At 44.3% G+C, this 24,411-nt stretch overlaps 1 protein-coding gene across 1 annotated transcript in view; it reads left to right on the forward strand.

Moving 5' to 3' along the window:
* Window positions 1-24,411, forward strand: part of LOC124606612 (troponin C, isoallergen Bla g 6.0101-like) — a 106,041-nt gene that overhangs the window by 25,263 nt on the left and 56,367 nt on the right. The window contains exon 4 of the mRNA XM_047138597.1: window positions 8,799-8,918. Within this exon, the coding sequence (XP_046994553.1) occupies window positions 8,799-8,918 (120 nt within the window). The remainder of the gene's footprint in view (window positions 1-8,798; window positions 8,919-24,411) is intronic.

Below are 24,411 nucleotides of genomic sequence, written 5' to 3' on the forward strand. Positions count from 1 at the left end.
AGAGAAGGAACTACAGTGCAGTCTTCCTCTATGAAACAGCTTTGGAAAAAACATTTAGTATTTCGGCCTTTAGTCTGTTTGATATTTGCTTTGATCGATGCCATACCGGATTGTTTTATAAAATATAGATGCCATCTCGCTATACGTATTTGTAACGGTTTCTTCCAGAAAAATAGGCAAGTTGTGTTCCTATTTCTTGCGTTTTATTCGCGGATTTTTTCTGCCTCTTCATCGTCGTCTATTTCACTACAAATTTCGTCATCAGGTATTTATGTTTCGTTCTCATTAAACACGGCTGCATCTTGAAAACAATCTGGTGTATCCAATGAGTCAACTGTCTTTGCTAGTTAAAAGTAACCGGCCATTGTGGCCGAGCGGTTCTAGGCGCTTCAGTCCGGAACCGCGCTGCTGCTACGGTCGGAGGTTCGAATCCTGCGTCGGGAATGGATGTGTGTGGTGTCCTCAGATTAGTTAGGTTTAAGTTGTTCTAAGTTCTAGGGGACTGATGACCTCAGATGTTAAGTCCCATAGTGTTCAGAGCCATTTGAACCAAGTTAATAGTAACTTCATCGCTCAGAAGTCGCTCCATTCCGTCTAAAACAGTTTGTGATGACAAGTAAGAAAAGCAACGGTCATAACCTCATGGGACAGAAAAGGACGCCGTCCCGTACGTACCTACGGAAACAATGATCAATGGTTAGCTCGCGCTTGCACGGAGCACAATCACAACCGGTACTAAGAATGCATAGAAGGAGAGTGGCAACGTTGGTATAGCAACAGAAATGCAAACATCAGTGACGCGTGAGGTAATAAATTACACCACGAATGTAGTTAATGATTAATATGTGATGCACATTAATAGAACCAAAGTACGATGCAACAGCATGAACATTATTCAGACACATAAAAAATGTAAACAGAGATCACCTTATTCTAAGAGTAGAAGTGACATGGAATATGTTCTACGCTAAACAAATATGACATTTTCGGAGAACGAAAATCTCCTCTTCTAAAATCAACATAGATTCTGCAAGCAGAGACGCTGCGAATCTCAGAGTACTCTTTTCCTCTGTGAGATCCACAGCACCGTATACAAACTCGTGTCCAGGAAGGCATTAGATGACGTCAGGCACTAACGTTTGGAGAAAGAATACGAGCTAACCGACTATCGGACCATGTTTGCGACTGGTTTGAAGCCTTCGTTGCCGACAGAACTCAACACCTCGATCCTAAAGAAACAAAATCGAGAAATATAAAGGTGATTTCCGAAGTTCCACAGGCAAATGTGACAGGACCATTACTATCAACAACTTACGTAAAGAGTATAATAGAATGCGTCGGAAGCTCTTTAAGACTGTTCGCATATGTTCAGATTGTCCACAAGAAAGACAGTAGCGATTTACAGAATGATCTGCAGCGGACTCATGAATGGTGCAGGCTCTGGGAGTTGCCCCTTAACATAAATGAATGTAACATATTGCCCATACATAGGAAAAGAGAACCAGTGTGTACAACTACACTATTCATGACAACTAGTGGAAAGAGTGGGCAGTAAAACATCTGGGAGTAACCATCCAGAACGACCGTAAGTGGAATGGTTCAAATGGCTCTGAGCACTATGGGACTCAACTGCTGTGGTCATAAGTCCCCTAGAACTTAGAACTACTTAAACCTAACTAACCTAAGGACAGCACACAACACCCAGCCATCACGAGGCAGAGAAAATCCCCGACCCCGCCGGGAATCGAACCCGGGAACCCGGGCGTGGGAAGCGAGAACGTAAGTGGAATGACCTGATAAAACAAGCAGTAGGAAAAGTAGATGCCAGACTGAGATTCATAGGAAGAATCTTAAGGAAATGTAACTCATCCACGAAAGAAGTGGCTTACACGACGCTTGTTTAGACGATTCTTGAGTATTGTTCATCAGTCTCAGATTCTTACCAGCTAGGACTGACAGAGGAGATAGAGAAAATTCAGGAAAGAGCGGCGCGTTTCGTTACGGGATCGCTTAGTCGGCGCGGGAGCGTTCCGGAGATACTCAACAAACTCTCGAAGAAAACGATTTATTGGATACATAGTATGCACGGATTCAGAAAATATCGTTCTTGCGAAACACAACTAGCTCTTTATCCTCATGAAGTAATGAGTGCTATCGACAGGAGATGTCAAATCGATTCCATATTTTTAGATTTCCAGAAGGTTCCTATTCTGGAGTACTTCTGTGCGGTGTGGGATCCGCATCAGGTGGGACTGACGGAGGACATCGAAAAAGTACAAAGAAGGGCGGCTCGTTTTGTATTATCGTGAAGTAGGGGAGATATTGCCACAGATATGATACGCGAATTGGAGTGGCAATCATTAAAACAAAGGCGTTTTTCGTTGCGTCGGAATCTTCTCATGAAATTTCAATCACCAGTTTTCTCCTCCGATTGCGAAAACATTCTGTTGGCACCCACCTACATAGGGAGAAATGATCATCACGATAAAATAGGAGAAATCAGGGCTCGCACAGAAAAATTTAAGTGCTCGTTTTCCCGTACACCGTTCGAGATTGGAGCGGTAGAGAGACAGCTTGAAGATGGTTCATTGAACCCTCTGCCAGGCACTTTATTGTGAGTAGCCGAGTAATCATGTAGATGTAGACTCCAGTTTTTTTTGTAGCTTTTCAACAATGCAGTCATTACAGAAACTTAATCCTATTCTGTTGCATAAAGAGCCAAGAACAGTGACTCTGTGAGCAGTCCAAGCATTTATGAGTTTAGCGTCGAAAGTGTCATCCATCGCCAATCGTCAGGTGTGTGGTCCAATAAAGAAACTGTCTTTCATCTTGGCATCATTGATCTAGGGAAGAGCGTCTTTCAGCTGGTTGAAAGCCTCACCTGTTTAACGAGCGCCTTTGTAAAATTCTTCGTCTGGCATAACATAATGTGAAGAGGAGGCAGTATGAGTTTACGTAGCGGAACTAATGGTCTTTTCTTAAAATTTAATGGTTCAAATGGCTCTGAGCACTATGGGACTCAACTGCTGAGGTCATTAGTCCCCTAGAACTTAGAACTAGTTAAACCTAACTAACCTAAGGACGTCACAAACATCCATGCCCGAGGCAGGATTCGAACCTGCGACCGTAGCGGTCCTGCGGTTCCACACTGCAGCGCCTTTAACCGCACGGCCACTTCGGCCGGCTAAAATTTAATCAGAGGCTATTTATTGACATGGTAATAGTTTTCGATGTCTCGGCTGCCTCGCAAACACATAAAACATTATTTTACTAAGGCATCCCTGAAACTAAAGACAGGCAGATATCAACTTCTACCTGGAGTTCAGAACTATAAAATTAACCATACCGAATACTGATTAATATGAGTAGTATTGCATTGCAAATAGCTAGGATCAAAGGCGTAGGCCCTGTCTCGTATTTCAGGATTCTCTAAGTCTTTTATCATGTCTATTCTTGCTCGTCATTTTGAAGTTAGAAAGCAACACAGGGTTTTTCATTAGTATTCAGGCCTTACGAACGATGACTAAACGAAAACAAGACATATCGGAAATACAGTGGATAGACCATCTTTCCAAGTCTTTAATAGACAAATACTCTATACGAGCAACGTTTGTCACTCGGCAGCTGCCAATACTTGCGCGTACGCGCGATATTCGGAAACTAACGTCCGATCGGTCGCGAAATGGAAGCCACTGCGAAAATCAAAAATGTAGAATGAAACGCATGACTGTTACATCATGTGGGCTACATGACATCAGGCGAAATCTCACACCAGGCCTGCACCCTTGGTGGCAGACCCTATTTTGTAGGCATTTTTACGTGCTCACTGCGCTCTCGAAACCGAAAAAAAAGAGACGTGACGCGATCGACAGGCATACTAAAAACACCGCCCGACAAATCTGTGCAATGCCTCATCTGTGGTTTCCATCTCACGCCCGATCGGACCTTACTTTCCGAACAGCTCTCGTATTTCATTGAAGTCTGGGACGGCGCGATGGCAGCCTGCTTTGTTAATGTGTTGACTGGGTTGCCTATCTGTAGGCGCGTCGGTGCGACAGTGTGGAGTGGGTTATTTCTCTACGTATTCTGTCTCACACTCCTGTCCCTGGAGCAACTACTCCACGGCGCGTATTACGATTACAACCTTGTAGGGATGCTCTATCCACTGACAGGTCTCATTTTCCTGTATATCTTCTAGTTTTCACGTAGTCATCTATTGAAACACCAGTTACAGGTAAGAATGACGCTGTAGATAACAAAAATGATGCACATTGTGACAGCGTAAACTGAATTACAGTAGAGAAAGTGGTACAAATATGGAATACCACTTCGTTTTTCGTTTATAAATTTCTCAGTTTTTCGCATTAAGCAGACAAAATATCTTAAGCACATGCTTTGAGGTATATTTTAATGCTTCCTATATTTTCGAATACATACTATATCAGCAGCATTTCTAAATTAGGCTTAGCACAAAGTTCGACGTTTTTGGCACTTGAGATTATGGGGTACAAATATGGATAGTGCATTTGTTTCAAATTTGTTAAAGGTAAAACAGATAATGGAAAATATAATAATTCATTGTAAAAACACAATAGAAAAACACGCGAAATATACCATACTCAGTTACTAAACTACTTACTCTAAGTAATTTCACTTGCAAAAGCCACACACATATCGTCCTTAACCGTAACGTGCACATTCAGTGTGCGCCCACACTTCGCATATCAGACACATTACCTATTCTTCCCCTGCTTTGTCCCACGAAAATTTATCTGGGCAAAAGAGACAATTGCCATCTTCGTTAGTGGGTACACCGTCGTCCAGATCGCTACTGATGGCGGACGAATCATCTCTCACACTAAAAACATCATCTTCGTGATCTGATGATTATTGTTTCGTAGGCTTTGCTGGACTCTGCTTCATTGTCACCGGTTTATTTGTTACTGCTGTCGAAACTTCAAGAGTTCTCTTGTACGGAGACAAGACTGCTGAAGGATCCGCTTTTCTTCCTCTCATACCTGGCCGCTCTTTTATTTATGCAACGGGTAAGATTTTTCAAGGTGTAATTTCAGATGTGGCAGTACATATTCCTCCCACGACTTCAGCATCAGCCTTTCCAGTTTTAGAGGCCGCACCTCCTGCAGATGTTGCATTGACTGGACCATTGAGTAAATCTGTTATAATACCTTTATTGCTGGCAATGAAACCTGCATCCGTGAAGATATGAGGGTTTAACGAGTGTATTCTTGTTACCCTAAATCCATTCACTGCTATTTCTCCTATTTGGCACGTAAGGCCCGAATCAGTCTGGCGATGTACACGTTTGTTACTGGACGTGCAGTTTTCCTCATCCACATGCGTACCTGCTCAGAATTACAGGATTCAAAAGGGCTCATGAAAGTTAAATCCAGCGGTTGCATCTTGTACTACGCATGAGTCACACACAAGGTGCTTGACATGGTTTCATGTCCGGGGTTTATAACATATAGATTCTGGAGTGGCCCATTTTCTTTTTTCTAACATTTTTAACTGCTACTTGCACAGCAGACTCATTCCACTGCTTTCGAGCTCGTGAAGCGATTCCTAGATTTAAAACGGGTTGTGAAAGTACGGTACAAATATGGAATACTAGGGTAAGCTACTAATATTCCATATTAGTGACACAACCGCCTTGAAATTCAGAAATGCAAATAAAATCGAAAATTAAGTTTAAATACGCAACAAATACACCATTCCACGGCTCCGTGTATTAGCTGAACGTCTTTTTACAAAATATATTAATATTTCATGTATTACGATAAGAATGAAAGTGAAAACCACCAACCTGCAACAATTATTCCTCCTAGTGAATTCGGAGAACCAGCTTCACACTCTCACAAAGCCTGCCATCTATAAAATGGATGCACCCAAAACAGTCTACAGTTGCTAAACGTAGTTTTCAAGCAGCTAACCAAACTACAGCACTTAGAAGGCGAGAAATCTTAGTATCCCATATTACTACCCCAATTCCACATTTGCACTTCTTCCTCTAACCATATTCTCCAGCACTACACATTTCTCAGCTTACAGCACCTAGTTATTGGTACTGGACCAAAATGGTGAATGAGTTTACGAAAGGCAGACAACATGTTAGTAGATTCCACCACTCCTAGCAGAATAACATAATATCGCACAGCAGGAGCAAGAGGATTTGGTTTTGGTAGTTAAAGTTTAAATGGAAGGATTATATTAAATAATGGAGAGAGAAAGAGTGTGTGTGTGTGTGTGTGTGTGTGTGTGTGTGTGTGAGAGAGAGAGAGAGAGAGAGAGAGAGAGAGAGAGAGAGAACGCCCCTATATTTGTAATCAGCAATTTGTTTTTATCTAGAGCAGATATTCAGCTTTAGAATGTTTATAGAGTGCACAGATAAAAACCTAAAAATAACGATAGAATTTCCTTTATTCGTGCGTAAATGCCCTTAGAATCATGAAATAGTAACGTATGATCCTGTTGTGGCAACTGAGAAATGTGTCCTGAATAATCACTGCTCAGCAAAGTAAGAGGGTCGTTCAATAACTAATGCCCCACATTTTTTTTCTCAGAACATATTTACTGTTAAGAGTCATAATTTGGTGACAATATACATCAACATGTTTTGTCCATGTCCTATTTTTCTAGGTAGTCCCCATCACGTTCTATGGTCGTACGCCAAAGTTGTGGAAGAGAATGTATTGCCTGCTGGTGAAAGCTCTGGTCCTGTAGGCGTAACCATGTTTTCACCGCATGACTGACACTCTCATCATCTTCAAAGTGTGTTCCCCGTAGAGAATCTTTCAACGGCCCAAAGAGATGGAAGTGCGTGGGTGCCAGGTCTGGACTGTAGGGTGGAAGGGACAATGATGTCCACCCCAATTTGACGATGTGTTCCCGGGTTCTCAGACTTGAGTGTGGGTGTGCATTATCGTGTTGCAACAAGATTTCTGGTGGATTCTTGTCCGATCGAACACGTCGGAAACGGTTCTTAGTTTATTCAGAGCCTTCAAGTACGCCTCCGAACTGATGGCATCAAATCCGCGAAAATGACGCCATCACAATTCCTGAAGACTGTCATCATGACTTTTCCGACAGAGGGGGATGTGTTGAATGTCTGATTTTGTGGTGAATCAGGATGATGCCACTCCATGGGCTGCCTTTTTGTTTCCGGTGCAAAGTGGTGGATCCAGCTTTCGTTCCCCGTAACGATCCGTGACAGAAAGGCCTCTCCGCCGGTCTCAAAAAGCACGAACGATTCAGATGAAATGGCTTTTCTTGGAATCTTGTGGTCCACTGTGAGCACTCGTGACACCCATCGTGAGCACCTCTTTGAATATCCGAGAATCTCGATCACTGCAGACGCACTTCCAATGTTGACCGACAACTGTAGAGTCAATTGTCGAGCTGTGATGCGCCGGCCGGCATCCGCACGATTCTGCACGTCTGGAGCAGCGGCTGTGACAGGACGTCCCGAGCGTGGCTGATCGTGCAGCTGTGTTTCTGCTTTTCATTTACCCATTGCCCAACTGTACTCCTATTAACTGCAGCATCGCCATGCACTGCGCACAAACGTTTACGGATGTTCACCGCGGCTTCTTTTTCTGCACACAAGAAATCAATAACAGTACGATGGTTGCAACGTGAATCGTATGTGGACGCCATTTTGACGCTGTACTACTGCTCTGCCATCTGCCATAACGGTTCGAAACTTCAAATGTGAAGCACCAACAGGGACTTTTGTCTATGTACCGGCTGATCAAAAAGTCAGTATAAATTTGAAAACTGAATAAATCTCGGAATAATGTAGATAGAGAGGTACAAATTGACACACATGCTTGGAATGACATGGGGTTTTATTAGAACAAAAAAAATACAAAAGTTCAAAAAATGTCCGACAGATGGCGCTTCATCTCATCAGAATAGCAATAATTAGCGTAACATAGTAAGACAAAGCAAAGATGATGTTCTTTACAGGAAATGCTCAATATGTCCACCGTCATTCCTCAACAATACCTGTAGTCGAGGAATAATGTTGTGAACAGCACTGTAAAGCATGTCCGTAGTTATGGTGAGGCATTGACGTCGGATGTTGTCTTTCAGCATCCCTAGAGATGTCGGTCGATCACGATACATTTGCGACTTCAGGTGACCCCAAAGCCAATAATCGCACGGACTGAGGTCTGGGGGCCTGGGAGGCCAAGCATGACGAAAGTGGCGGCTGAGCACACGATCATCACCAAACGACGCGCGCAAGAGATCTTTCACGCGTTTAGCAATATGGGGTGGAGCGCCATCCTGCATTAACATCGTACGTTCCAGCAGGTGTTTATCGGCCAGGCTGGGGATGATGCGATTCTGTAACGCGATTGTCATGTGCAGTCATTGACGTTTTGCTGTCCAGCGCCACCTGTCGGACATTTTGTGAACTTTTTTTTTGTTCTAATAAAACCCCATGTCATTCCAAGCATGTGTGTCAAATTTTGCCTCTCTATCTACATTATTCCATGGTTGATTAAGTTTTCAAATTTATACTGACTTTTTGATCAGTCGGTATATTAATGGCTTTTTTAAAAAAATGTGGAGGATTACTTATTGAAGGACCCTCGTACTAGTTTGTTGTGTCTTGATAAATTGTCATGATGAACGGAACAATGAATAGGAGTGACAGATCGGTCAGAGATGTTTAGTTTATAGTCAAAGGTAAGCCTCAGGTACAAATTGTCTGCCTCGTACCAGTCAGTGACGCAGTACGTGACGTCAGCCTGCCATAGTGACGTGTGTTGCAGGCTCTGGGCAGCTGGAGTTCGACGAGTTCGTGCAGCTGGCGGCCAGGTTCCTGGTGGAGGAGGACGCCGAGGCGATGCAGCAGGAGCTCCGGGAGGCCTTCAGGCTCTACGACAAGGAGGGTGAGTGTGCCGGATCTGTGCTCAGCAATACATTCCTCATCTTGTATTTCCTACCATTGGCAAAGGAGGGCCGGCTGTTGTGCCACTGTTGCTTTCAGTTACAAGTAGAGTTCCGCTCTCATGTACAGTACATAAATGACGTAGTAAATGGTAGGAGTATTGGTAGTATTGGTAGCACTGGAAGGGATAGAAAGGTAAGTGATGTGTGGGAGAGAAACTAATAGCCGATTACTTCACTTTATTTTGTTTCTTTGTTTCTTTATTTTGCAACATAACTTGAACTGTATGTAGTTCAGTGTCAGTCCATTGCGTATGTTACATTCTTACAAAATATAAATTACTTTTTGAAAATAATAAAAATTAGTTGATAGCGTAACCTCTGTGCTTTTATGTAACCAAAGCAATTACTTTTGATGCAAGTGCAGTTTATATGCACTCAGGTAAAAAAGCTACAAAATATTGTTGTTATTTTGTAATCGACAGAATATTCTTCACCATAATCAAAGGCAGGTGGTTCCTATTGATACTGACAGGTGTTTATGTGTAACAGATACATGTTTTATATTACCTTGACGTTGTATTGAAGCAGTGTTTGATATGTTTTATTTTTACGCGGTTTTCTTTCAATTTTAACTTTTTCCGAAAATAGCGTTTTCTTGCCCTGTGTGATAAATTTGTATCGTTTTAAAATTTTTACTTCAACAACCCTCTGTTCCAAATTGCAAACCAACAATTTTCAAATAAACTCTAAATTAAACACCGACAATTTCAATTTGCTATAAGTACTGATTGTTTTCAAGTAATAGAAAGGAGGATAACTACGTAAAAAAATGTTCCCTAAGTTCAGCCCTTTATATATCCTCATTCAATTTCTAGACCGTTACCCGTTTCCGGTTTCTAGGGGAATATAGTAAGATACTAATCACATAAGCGAACTAAGCGATCGGAATCAGATAACGCCCGATAGCTATGCAATTCACTTAACGTACAGTAACGAGGATCTTAATTGACCAAGAAAAAATGTGTGCAAATTCCCAAGGGGCCAAACTGCTGAGATCATCGGTCTCTTGACTTACACACTACTTTAAGCTAACTTAAACTAGCCTATACTAAGAACGACACACATACCCACCCACCCACACACACACACACACACACACACACACACACACACACACACACACACACTCCTCGTGCGAGGGAGGACTCGAACCTCCGGTCGGAGGGGTTGGGAAATCCGTGACATGGCGCCTCAAACAGCGCGGCCATTCCGCGCGGCTACTTCCCAGTGTTGATGATAACTCTGAGCCAGCACTGGCTGCCTCTCCCGTTGGGCCAGCGGTCGATTTTCCTGCCCAGTCCGGACAAGTACAGAGGGTGGGTATGCTAGTCATTGGGAGCTCCAATGTTAGGCGGGTGATGGAGCCCCTCAGGGAGATAGCGGGCAAGGCGAGAAAGAATTCCAGTGTGCAATCGGTATGTTTGCCGGGAGGTCTCATTCGTGATGTGGAGGAGGCCCTGCTGGCGGCTATCGAGAGCACTGGGTGCAACCGGCTGCACGTAGCGGCACATGTCGGCACGAATGACGCCTGCAGCTTGGGTTCTGAGGCCGTCCTCGGCTCTTTTTGGCAGCTGGATGATTCGGTGAAGCCAACTAGCAACGCACGCGGGGTGCAGGCTAAGCTGTCTATTTGTAGCATCGTACCCAGGGCTGATCGCGGTCCTCTGGTTTGAATCAGAGTGGAAGATACAAACCAGAGGCTCAGAAGGCTCTGCGATGGTATCGAATGCGAATTTCTCGACCTCCGCTATCGGGTGCATAATTGTAGGGTTCCCCATAATGACGCCAGGCCCGTTTCGTCACAGGGTTATTTGGGAAGCGCGATAGCGTTACGGAGATGTTTAGCAAACTAAAATGGCAGAGTCTGCAAGAGAGGCGCTCTGCATCGCGGTGTAGCTTGCTGTCCAGGTTTCGAGAGGGTGCGTTTCTGAATGAGGTATCGAATATAATGCTTCCCCCTACTTATGCCTCCCGAGGAGACCACGAATGTAAAATTAGAGAGATTGGAGCGCGCACGGAGGCTTTCCGGCAGTCGTTCTTCTCGCGAACCATACGCGACTGAAACAGAAAAGGGAGGTAATGACAGTGGCACGTAAAGTACCCTCCGCCACTCACCGTTGGGTGGCTTGCGGAGTATAAATGTAGATGTAGAAGTAGATAATAGGCCAGGCGTGCTCTACACGCAAGAAGCGGCTATTTGAGTAGCGGAGTACGTGTGGCGTGCGCATGCGGCATTTTTAGGTTAGAGGACCCTCCATTGGGATGAAACACGATTTGCTTGTTAAATTGGTCCTCGCAGATCAGAGATAGAGAAGGTTAATATGATTTTAGTACACTGCAGGAGCATCAAGGAAAGATCCCAGAATTAGTATCGCTTATTGAAGGTTATAATGCACAGCATTGGGAACAGAAAGCTAGTTGAAGCCAAGCGTCAGTGACAACAAAATCCTAAGTTCAGACTGGAATGTTTATCGTAAGAATAGGTTAGGCGCCAATGGTGGCGTGTGTTTATTGCAGTAAAAAATTCGATATAATCTAGCGAGGTTATCACGGATTACGAATGTGAATTAATCTGGGTGAAATTGAGTATCAAAGAACGATAAAAAATGGTGATCGGATGTTTTTATAGACCACCTGGGTCAGGATCTGCAGTTGTAGAGCGCTTCAGACAGAGCTTGCAGAATATCATTAGTAATCTTCCTGATCTTGCCGTTGTAATACGGGGTGACTTCAACTTGCCAGGTACAGATTGGGAGTGTTATGCCATCAAAACTGGTGCCAGAGACAGGGAATAGTGTGGCATTGTTCTGGATGTTTTGTCCGGAAATTATCTTGAGAGGACAGTTAAAGAACCAGCTCGTGAGGGTAAGGTCTTAGACCTCCTGGCAATAAACAGACCTGAAATTAACGTAGAGGAAGGTATCAGTGATCATCAGGCTGTGACAGCATCTATGACGACGGGTACTACGAGGAATATTAAGGAAGGTAGGAAGATACTCGTATATTTGTTCAGCAATTGTGACAGGATAAAATTTTCATAATATCTCAGCACTCAGTATCAAATAATCGGTGATGAGGACGAAGATGTGGAGAACAAATGGAAAAAATTTAAATGTGCCCTAGACAAGTATGTTCCGAGTAAGGTTTTAAGGGATGGGAAAGATCCACCACCTGTGCTGTGATAGTGCCACGCAAAACAACAAGGGGTGCAAGTCCTCTCCATGAAAAACACGATCACACCTTAACACCACCGCCTCCAATTTTCACTGTTGGCACTACACACGCTGGCAGATGACGTTCACCGGGCATTCACCATATCCACACACGGCATTCGGTTAGCCACATTGTGTACCGTGATTCGTCACTCCACACAACTTTTTTCCACAGTTCAATCGTCCAATGTTTACGCTCCTTACACCAAGCTAGACCTCGTTTGGCAATTTAACTGCGTGATGTATAGCTTATGAGCAGCCGCTCGACCATGAAATCCAAGTTTTCTCACCTCCCGCCTAACTGTCAGTGTACTTGCAGTGGATTCTGATGCAGTTTTGATTTCCTGTGTCATGGTGTGGATTTCTCATTACGACCCTCTTCAACTGTCGGCGGTCTCTGTCAGTCAACAGAAGAGGTCGACATGTACGCTTTTGTGCTGTACCTGTCCCTTCACGATTCCACTTCACTATCACGTCGGAAACAGTGGACCTAGGGATGTTTAGGAGTGTGGAAATCTCACGTACAGACGTATGACCCAAGTGACACCCAACCACCTGATCACGTTCGAAGTCCGTGAGTTCCGCGGAGCGCCCCATTCTGCTCTCTCACGATGTCTAATGACTACTGAGGTCGCTGATATGGAGTACCTGGCAGTAGGAGGCAGCAGAATGCACCTAAAATGAAAAACGAATGTTTTTCGGAGTGTCCGGATACTTCTGATCACATGGTGTATGTGCTCTCAGAAAAGTTACGCAACTTTTGATGTGTTCGTACTCAAACCCTCACTTTTCCGAAAACAAGGAATACAGACGGCTGTCGATTCCACATTAATCTTTCGGGTGGTATCATTGTCATAGCAACCAGCTGTACCTATGTTTTCAAAGACGCTATAAAATAACAAAATATGCCAATGAGCTAGATCGTGACAAGAACTGCCTTATTCTCTGATTCAGGGAAATTACACTACTGGCCGTTAAAATTGCTACACCACGAAGATGACGTGCTACAGACGCGAAATTTAACCGACAGGAAGAAGATGCTGTGATATGCGAATGATTAGCTTTTCAGAACATTCACACAAGGTTGGCGCCGGTGGCGACACCTACAACGTGCTGACATGAGGAAAGTTTCCAACCGATTTGTCATACACAAACAGCAGTTGACCGGCGTTGCCTGGTGAAACGTTGTTGTGATGCCTCTCGTAAGGAGGAGAAATGCGTACCATCACGTTACCGACTTTGATAAAGGTCGGATTGTAGCCTATCGCGATTGCGGTTCATCGTATTGCGACATTGGTGCTCGCGTTGGTCGAGATCCAATGACTGTTGGCAGAATATGGAATCGGTGGGTTCAGGACGGTAATATGGAACGCCGTGCTGGATCCCAACGGCCTCGTATCACTAGCAGTCGAGATGACGGGCATCTTATCCGCATGGCTGTAACGGATCGTGCAGCCACGTCTCGATCCCTGAGTCAGCAGATGGGGACGTTTGCAAGACAACAACTATCAGTACGAACAGTTCGACGACGTTTGCGGCAGCATGGACGATCCGCTCGGAGACCGTGGCTGCGGTTACCCTTGACGCTGCATCACAGACAGGAGCGCCTGCCATGGTGTACTCGACGACAAACCTGTGTGCACGAATGGCAAAACGTCTTTTTTTCGGATGAATCCAGGTGCTGTTTACAGCATCATGATGGCAGCATCCGTGTGTGACGAGTATAGCGGTGAACACACATGAGAAGCGTGTATTCGTCATCGCCATACTGGCGTATCACCTGGCGTGACGGTATGGGGTGTCATTGGTTACACGTCTCGGTCACCTTTTGTTCGCATTGACGGCAGTTTGAACAGTGGACTTTACATTTCAGATGTATTACGACTCGTGGCTCTACCCTTCATTCGATCCCTGCGAAACCCTACATTTCAGCAGGATAATGCACGACCGCATGTTGCAGGTCCTGGATACAGAAAATGTTCGACTGCTGCCCTGACCAGCACATTCTCCAGATCTCTCACCAACTGAAAACGTCTGGTCAATGGTGGCCGAGCAACTGGCTCGTAACAATACGCCAGTCACTACTCTTGATGAACTGTGGTATCGTGTAGAAGCTGTACGTGTACACGCCATCCAAGCTCTGTTTGACTCAATGCCCAGGCGTATCAAGGCCTTTATTACGGCCAGAGGTGGTTATTCTGGGTTCTGATTTCTCAGGATCTACGCACCCAAATTGCGTGAAAATGTAGCCACATGTCAGTTCTAGTACAATATATTTGTCCAATGAATACCTGTTTGCCATCTGCATTTCTTCTTGGTGTAGCAATTTTAATGGCCAGTAGTGTATACACAAAATTTCTGGAATTAAAAACGTTTAAGGGTAAAGATTCATAACTATTATACCAACAAAAAAGAAACATTGATACTGGTACAGTGAGCTAACAATATATGAAGAAAACAGATGACAAAATTTCAGAATATGAGATATAAGAGGTCCAGAGAAAAAGTTACGTGAAGTTGGCAATTTAACGATGGCGAGGTTGGTAGCTCCGACTCGCCATAAGTCGGGGGATCGCGCGGGTCAGTCCACTCGCCGAATATCCTCTCGTTTCCAGAGCTCCCCCACGTGTGCTGTTCGGTGCAGTCATGCATTGTCATCAATAAAAATGAAGTCAGATGCGGATGCACCCCTGAAACGACGCACATGTGGAGGAGTAGAGTGTCACAATAACCTCGACCAGTCAGTGAGAGCAGACGTTCAAATATTTCGAGGTCAGGACGACGATGCAAAATTATGCCGTTCCACGTCATGACACCCGGAGCAGCAAAACGATCTTGTTTGACAATGCTGCACTTACCCTCATACGTCGGGAGGTGGGAACACGTAATCCAGACAGGAATACAGTCAAACGTAAATAACAAACCCAGGAAAGTAGTATCACACGAAAGTTGTGAACAAATCGATGGAGATTTACAGAAAATAAATGCGTAGTGTAATGGCCCGCAGTTATCTCTCAATATTAATAAGTTCAGCTAATGCGTATAACAAAGGGAAAATCTTCATTAATGTACGAGTACAGAATAAATGCCCAGTATTTGGAAGCGGTAACGCACGTCAAGTATCTGGGTGTGACTATTCGAAATGATCTCAAATGGAATGATCAGACTACACAAGTAACGGGTAAGGCGAACTCTAGATTGCGGTGTATTGGCAGAATTCTGAAGCGATGCTGTCCCTCAACAAAGAAAATTGCTTACAATACTTTAGTTCGTCCAGACTTAAGAGTATTGTTCCTCAGTATGCGACCCTTACCAGTTCGGTCTAATTCAAGAGACTGAGAAGGTCCAAAGAAGAGCGGCAAGATTCGTTACTGGTACGTTTGGCCATCGCGAGAGCGTTACGAATCTCACAGAAAGTTTGAAGTGGGACACACCTAAAGATTCACGACAAGCTAAACGGAAGAGGCTACTCACTAGATTCCAAACTCTTATCTTCGCCGAGGATTTAGAGCCATCAACTTTCATATCGCGCCATGACCACCATTCAAAGATTATTCCAAGGGAAATAAGAGCTCGTACTGAGGCGTTCAGACAGTAGTTTCTCCCTCTCGCGTTCCGCGAATGAAACAGAGGGGGAAATATGACTTTCGAGCGAATAGTGCCCTCCACCACACACGGCTTGGTGGCTAGCGGAGGATATTTGTAGATGTAGGCCGGCCTTCTGTAATGTCCAGGGGACCACCATGAATCGCCGTGACTTCAGTGTAATTATTGCTTATGAATAAAAGTGTCATTTCTGCCCGTTTCGTAGTCCGTTTCTTTCAGTTACCCTCTGTACTATACTGCAGCAGTTCTTTTTGTGTATGGTCCAAGTTTCATAGAGCTATATTACTTGGCAGTGACGCCTAATGCAAAAGTTACTTTCGTCCTTAAGTTATGAGCACCAGTCTAAATCTGGTAAATCTGAAGTACAGAGGAGCTGATCGTAGAGGGAGAAAAGGTGAGGGCGCCAGTCGTTTCCACATTTTGCCCTAAAACCGAGTGAAACCGGTCTGACACCTTCATCTGATCCATGAGACTGGAACTGTTCTCGATTTGTTGCTGGGACGATATGTTCCACACAACGGTAAGTAATGCTACTGTAGGAAAGTGTGTGTATGGTAGCATAGTTGATCACTGGTCATGTTCGAGACATTACTCGATATGTGTGATGACATGGCATCAGGCAGGCGAATGCAACATACACTGAAGCGCCAAACAAACTGGTATAGGCATGAGTATTCAAATACAGAGATATGTAAAGAGGCAGAATACGGCGCTGCAGTCGGCAACGCCTTTATAAGACAAGAAGTTAGATCGGTTACTGCTGCTTCAATGGCAGCTTATCAAGATTTAAGTGAGTTTGAACGTGGTGTTATAGTTGGCGCACGAGCTATCGGACACAGCATCTCCGACACAGCGATGTTGTGGGGATTTTCCCCTACGACCATTTCACGAGTTTACCGCGAATATCAGGAATCCGGTAAAACATCAAATCTCCGACATCGCTGCGGCCGGAAAAACATGTGCAAGAGCGGGACCAACGGCCACAGAAAGCATCGTTCAACGTGACAGAAGTGCATCCCTTCCGCAAATAGATGCATATTTCAATTCTGGGCCATCAAAAAGTGTAAGCGTGTGAACCATTCAACGAAACATCACCGATGTGGGCTTTCGGAGAAGAAGGCCCACTCGTGTAACCTTGATGACGGCGCAACACAAAGCTTTGTGCCTCGCCTGAGCCCATCAACACCGACATCAGACATTTGACGACTGGAAACATGTTTCCTGGTCGGACGAGTCTCGTTTCAAATTGTATCGAGCGGATGGACGTGTACGGGTAAGCAGATAACCTCATGAATCCATGGACCCTGCATGTCAGCAAGGGACCGTTCAAGCTGGTGGAGCGTGTGTAGGTGGAGTGATATCGGATCCCTGATACGTTAGGCAGGTGTACCATTTTCTTTGTCTCTTCAGTGTATATAAAGCCATATATTTCCTTCCTACACGGATACAAAGCACACAAATTTTCTCACAGCGAAAAACGCTCGCACTGAAATTACCTAGTAAACACTACAACAAAGCCAACAGCTAAATTAAATGAAATAAATATCGCAATAAAACACTGTTGTAAACTCCATTTGCATGTGAAACTGTGAACTGCTATCAAATTACCAAATATATTGAGATTTAATCCTATTAGGGCGTTCAGTTGGATTCTAAAATTGTGTGGATTCTATTGGCTGTTTTGCAATTAATTCTAACTGTCGAAAATTATCTTCAGTTCTGTACTTCCTTTTATTCGGAAAAGGATTATTTATCATCGGTGCTAACTACCCTCGGTCACATACAGGATGGGTACACTGCTGATTGACTACCAAATTGTGATCTACCTATTACAGAAAGAGGAGTGCTGACCATAATCAAAAAACTGTGTTTTAAAATCAGAAAGACGAAATTTGCTGTATATATCGAAGACAACAGCTGTAATGGAGAGAACACAGGGTAAGGCAGATCAGTAGTTCCCCAGAGCAATGGTCAAATAAGGCTTGCCGATGCAACTTTAAGTGTACATTGATTGGTGTAGCATCCACAGAGTGGCATTAATTCGTACAAATGCATCATCCTACAAGATGGTAACACGCCCAGTACTATTTTTTTCCCGTTGCTATTCGGTAGCGGAATCAGTTTGATACTGGATTTCGATTGTGGGAGACTGCACCTCACCCCCATATGGACACTGCATATGCACGAAGTTGTCCCGTTCCCGCTGCAACAGCGTGCATGCCACCCTTCGCTCCATCTTCTGTTATTCCAAACTCGTATGCTGTCCAGGCTGACTAGCGCTACTCAAAAGTCGGCGAAATAAGTATTTCGGATACCACTTCCTCTTTCTTGCATGAATTTCAACACTTCCTCATGTCGTCGTTCTACTTTATGTCGGGCTGTACGATTATTCCTACATATTATATGGCGATTACTGTTTCGCCATTAGCGTAATCGAACAGTAATGGTCATTTTTACCTATCTACGTGCCATACGAGTATCCAGTTCCCTGAAATAAACATTCATTCTGTACAACTCGCTACAACCTCCTAGCATTGAAATCTACCTTTAGACATCCTCACATTTATAACCTCCCCATTAAAGTCATATATACTGCATACTCGTCAAACAGAGGTTTAGGGGCAGTGTGAAGGACGCCAAGACTATGCCGGCTGCCCACATCGACTCGGATCACAACCTTTTGGTTGGAGATATCACCACAAGGCTGAAGAAAATCCGACAGCATGGGAAGAGAAAACAGAGATGGGATTTGGAAAAGCTGAGACAGAATAACGTGGCAATAAGAGAATCGTTAGGGAAAAAATTTAACGAAGCGAGACACAAAAATACAAGTGCAAGTGTGGAGGATCAGTGGCAAAATGTTAAAATGGTTTTGTTAAACACTCTGAAGAGTGAAGTTGGGAGGGAAACAAAGAGGGCGAGAAAACCCTGGATCGCCAATGAGATGCTGGAGAAGACTGAGGAAAGGAGGAAGTGTAAAAATGTTAATGAAGAAGAATACAGAAGACTTAAGAACGCCCTCAGGAGGGAAACAGACAAAGCGAAGGAAAAGTACTTAGAAGAAATGTGTGACGAAATAGAGGAACTACAAAGAAGAGGAAGGTACGACCTCATGTACCAGAAAACGAAGGAACTGGGGGAAGTAGAGAACAAAAGTGAAAGGACGTTAGGAATAGAAGATTCTAGAGGACAAGTGGTTACTGAACAAGTGGAAGTGCTGAAAACATGGGAAGAATATATAAGGAAACTATATGATACAGAACATCGCCCAGATGACATCGACATAGAACCAGAGGAAGCTATTGACGAAGATGAAAAGGGAAGTAGAGAAGGCGATAAAGGACATGAAGAGTAGGAAAGCTACAGGGGATGACGACATACCAGTGGATTTGCTTAAAGAAATCGGAAACGAAAGTTTGAAAGTTCTCACACAACTCATAAACAAAATCTATGAAACTGGAGAGAGGCCTGAAGACTTTTTGGACGTCACAGTGGTTACTCTTGAGAAGAAAAAGCAAGCCAAGAAGTGTAGTGATTATAGAACAATTAGTCTGATATCGCATGCGGCAAAGATCATTGCAAGAATACTAAATAGACAGTTGGAAAACAAAATTGAAGAAGTGATGGGAGAAGACCAGTTTGGCATCAGGAAAGGAAAAGTGACCAGAGATGTCATTGGCATGGTGAGGATATTGTCAGAGAGAGTTTTGTCGTTAACGAAGAAGTTTGCGCTTGTTTTATAGACTGGCAGAAGGCCTTCGACCGAGTGAATTGGAATATATTGATCGAAATCCTTAAGGAAATAGGAATCAACTGGAGAGATCGGAGACTTATAAGGAACTTGTAGCTGGGACAAAGGGTAAAGGTATGACTATGGAGAAACGAACAGTGTGGAAATAGGAAGGGGAGCGAGACAAGGATGTTGTCTGTCGCCAAGTCTCTTCAACCTGTATGGAGAAATGCTGGCGAGAGAAGCGCTGAAAGGATGCGGGAACTTCAAAGTAGGAGGACGTCTCATCAACACTATCAAGTATGCAGACGAGCTGGTAGTGCTCGCCAAAAATCAGACTGCTGCAACACATGATGAACAATTTGGTGGAAACGGGAAGAAAATACGGCATGGAAATCAACATCGAAAAATCAAAAGTGATACGCATATCAAAACGTGAGAAACACTTGAAGATAACTGTTGACAATCGGGAACTGCAAAATGTGAATCAGTTCAAGTACGTGGAAAGTTTTATCACAACGGATGCCCACTGCACCAACGAAATCCGAGCAAGAATCGCCATGGCCAAAGCTGCTTTCAACAAGAAGAGGACTCTGCTGACCAGCAAGTTGAGTTTGGCATTGAGGAAAAAACTGATATAAAGTGCTACATTTGGAGCATTTCACTGTATGGAGCAGAGACATGGACCATGAGAAGGAAGGAGAAAGAAATACTTAGAGATCTTTGAAATGTGGTGCTGGAGGAGAATGGAAAAGATCAAGTGGATAGATCGCATAAAAAATGACGATGTACTGCTAGAATATAGCCATTTCCAGTCAACGATAGGTTCAGTTGGACCAGAGAACCCAGACCATTCCACGTAAACACAGCCCACACCATTATGGAGCTACCACCAGCTTGCACAGTGCCTTGTTGACAAATTGGATCCATGGCTCCGTGGGGTCTGTGCCACACTCGAACCCGACCATCAGCTCTTACCAGCTGATATCGAGAATCATCTTACCAGACCACGGTTTTTCAGTCGTGTAGGGTCCTACTGATATACGGTTTTCCAGTCATCTAGGGTCCAACTGATATAGTCAGGAGCCCAGGAGAGGCACCACAGGTGATGTCCCGATAGCAAAGACACTCGCGTCGGTCGTCTGCTTCCAAAGCCCACGGCTCCCTAACACGAAATTTCGCCACATTGCCCCAATGGATACGTTCGTCGTACGTCCCACATTGATTTCTAAGGTTGCTTGTCTTTTAGCACTGACAACTCGACACAAACGCCACTGCTCTCGCTTGTTAAGTGAAGGCCGTCGGCCACTGTGTTGTCCGTGGTGAGAGGTAATGCCTGACATTTGGTATTCTCGTACACGTTTGACTCCATGGATCTCGGAATACTGAAATCCCTAACAATTTCCGAAATGGGCAGCCCCACGCGTCTAGCTCCAACTATCATTTTGCTTCCAAAGAATTTTGATTCTTCGTGTGGCCATAACCAAGTCGGAAACCTTTTTACACGAATCGTCTGAGTACAAATAGCAGCTCCGTCAATGCAGTGCCCTTTGATTCCTCGTGTACGTTATACCACGGCTATCTGTATGTGGGCACTCCATGACATTCTTCGCCTCAGTGTGTACTACAGTCCCCTACTTATCGCATCCGTACGCGCCACATAAACAGAGAATATCAGACTAATTACACCGCGCACAGAGGGTCTTCAAAAATGGCTCTGACCACTATGGGACTTAACATCTGTGGTCATCAGTCCCCTAGAACTTAGAACTACTTAAACCTAACTAACCTAAGGACATCACACAAAGGGGTCTATCCTGTCATTGTTTCTACTCTACAGACACGAACGCAATAGGCACGAATCGTAATACTAAACTACACTACACTACTGGCCATTAAAATTGCTACACCACGAAGATGACGTGCTACAGACGCGAATTTTAACCGACGGGAAGAAGATGCTGTGACACGCAAATGATTAGCTTTTCAGAGTATTCACACGAGGTTCGCGCCGGTGGCGACACCTACAACGTGCTGACATGAGGAAAGTTTCCAACCGATTTTCATACACAAACAGCAGTTGACCGGCGTTGCCTGGTGAAACGTTGTTCTGATCCCTCGTGTAAGGAGGAGAAATGAGTACCATCACGTTTCCGACTTTGATAAAGGTCGGATTGTAGCCTATCCTAATTGCGGTTCATCGTATCCCGACATTGCTGTTCGCGTTGGTCGAGATCCAATGACTGTTAGCAGAATATGGAATCGGTGGGTTCAGGAGGTAATATGGAACGCCGTACTGGACCCCAACTGCCTCGTATCAGTAGCAGTCGAGGTGACAGGCATCTTATCCGCATGGCTGTAACGGATCGTACAGCCACGTCTCGATCCCTGAGTCAACAGATGGGGACGTTTGCAAGACAATAACCATCTGCACGAACAGTTCGACGACGTTTGCAGCAGCATGGACTATCAGCTCGGAGACCATGGCTGCGGTTACCCCTGACGCTGCATCACAGACAGGAGCGCCTGCGATGGTGTACTCGATGACGAACCTGGGTGCACGAATGGCGAAACGTTATTTTTTCGGATGAATCCAGGTTCTGTTTACAGCATCATGATGGTCACATCCGCGTTTGGCGACATCGTGGTGAACGCACATTGGAAGCGTGTATTCGTCATCGCCATACGGGCGTATCACCCGACGTGATGGTATGGGATGCTATTGGTTACACGTCTCGGTCACCTTTGAACAGTGGACGTTACATTTCAGATGTGTTACGACCCGTGGCTCTACCCTTCATTCGATCCCTGCGAAACCCTACATTTCAGCAGGATAATGCACGACCGCATGTTGCAGGTCCTGTACGGGCCTTTCTGGATACAGAAAATGTTCGACTGCTGCCCTGGCCAGCACATTCTCCAGATCTCTCACCAACTGAAAACGACTGGTGAATGGTGGCCGAGCAACTGGCTCGTCACAATACGCCAGTGACTACTGTTGATGAACTGTGGTATCGTGTTGAAGCTGCATGGGCAGCTGTACCTGTACACGCCATCCGAGCTCTGTTTGACTCAATGCCCAGGCGTATCAAGGCCGTTATTACGGCCAGAGGTTGTTCTGGGAACTGATTTCTCTGGATGTATGGACCCAAATTGCGTGAAAATGTAATCACATGTCAGTTCTAGTATAATATATTTGTCCAATGAATACCCCTGTATCATCTGCATTTCTTCTTGGTGTAGCAGTTTTAATGGCCAATAGTGTTGTTATAATGGGAATTACCGTGTGCCATGCACTTCGCTACGGTTTGCAGAGTCTGTTTGTACGTGTACGTAAGTCTCTTTGAAAAGTTTCCGGGGTGGCCATCTGGCTGAATGCAAGCGTGCAGTTTGTGGACCGTTTAACGCAGACGTGTTGCTGTGGTCTTGTTGCACACTCTTGCTGAACACGTGTGTTAAGCGGAGCGGCTATCACCGGCAGCGTGGAACAACTGCACCTGCCAACGCTCACCAGCAAACTACGTGCGTAAATTCAATGCAGTCAGCTGCAACAGTCTGGCATTCGCATGTCTCTCGCCGAGGATGTAAACCACTCCACAGCAGTAGGTCACAAAACATCCCTCCAAATGGGATATAAACCTTACGTTGCAAATGGAACAACGATGTCCTTGGCTAACATAATGTCTCTTCCCTCGTAAAGGATTTGTTTACTGGCTAGACATACATATTTCAGTACAATAACATTTAAAATGATACCATTATTTAGAGCTTCACCATTTCCTACTCATAATATTTTACCAAATGGCTCCATTTATATCTACATGATAATTACACATTTCACAATTAAGTGCCTGGCACAAGGTTCATCCAGCTATCTTCATCTCTTTTCTCTACCGTTTCACACTCTATTGGCGCGTGGGAAAAACGAGCACCTAAATTTTTCCGTGCGACCTCTGATTTCTCTTACTTTATCTTGATGATCATTTCTTCCTGTGTACGCGGGCGCCAACAGAAAATTTTCGCAATCGGAGGACAAAGTTGGTGACTGAAATTGCACGAGAAGATCCTGGTGAAACGAAAAACGCCTTTGTTTTAATGACTGGCACCCCAGTTCACGTATCATGTCCATGGTACTCCCTCCTTATTCGCCACAGCACAAAGTGTGCTACCGTTTTTCGAACTATTTCGATGCCGTCCGTCAGACCATTTGCTGCGGATTCCACATCGCACAGGAATACTCTAGAAGACGGCGGAAAAATGTAGAGTAAGCAGTCTCTTTACTATACCTGCTGTACTTGCTAAATCTTTTTGATAGTAAAGCGCAATCTTTGATTTGCTTTACCAACGTTATTTATGTGATGTTCCAATTTAAGTTATTCGTAATTGTAATAGCTAATTTAGCTGAATTTACAGCCTTTAGACTTGTGTGATCTATCGCGTAACCGAAATTTAGCAGATTTCTTTCGGTACTCATGTAGATGGCTTCACACTTTTCATTACTTAGAGTCAACTGCCACTTTTCGCACCATACAAGTATCATGTGTAAGTCATTTTGCAATTGGTTTTTATCATTTGCTGATTTTACAAGACGGTAAATGAAAGTATCATATGAAAAGAGGGCTGCTCCGGTTGCCTCCAATGTCGTTTATGTATATCAGGAACAGCAGAAGGCCTGTAACACTTCCTTGGGGAACGCCAGATATTACTTGTTTTACTCGATGACTTTCCGGCCGTTACTACGAACTGTGACCTAATTAACAGGAAGTCACGAATCCAGTCACACAACTGAGGCGATACATCATAGGCTCCATTAGAAGACATTTCTGAGGAATAGTGTCGAAAGCTTTCTGGAAGTCCAAAAATATCGAATCAATGTGACATTGC

Source organism: Schistocerca americana, chromosome 3 (genome assembly GCF_021461395.2).
Source record: "Schistocerca americana isolate TAMUIC-IGC-003095 chromosome 3, iqSchAmer2.1, whole genome shotgun sequence".
Classification (NCBI taxonomy): Eukaryota; Metazoa; Arthropoda; class Insecta; order Orthoptera; family Acrididae; genus Schistocerca; species Schistocerca americana.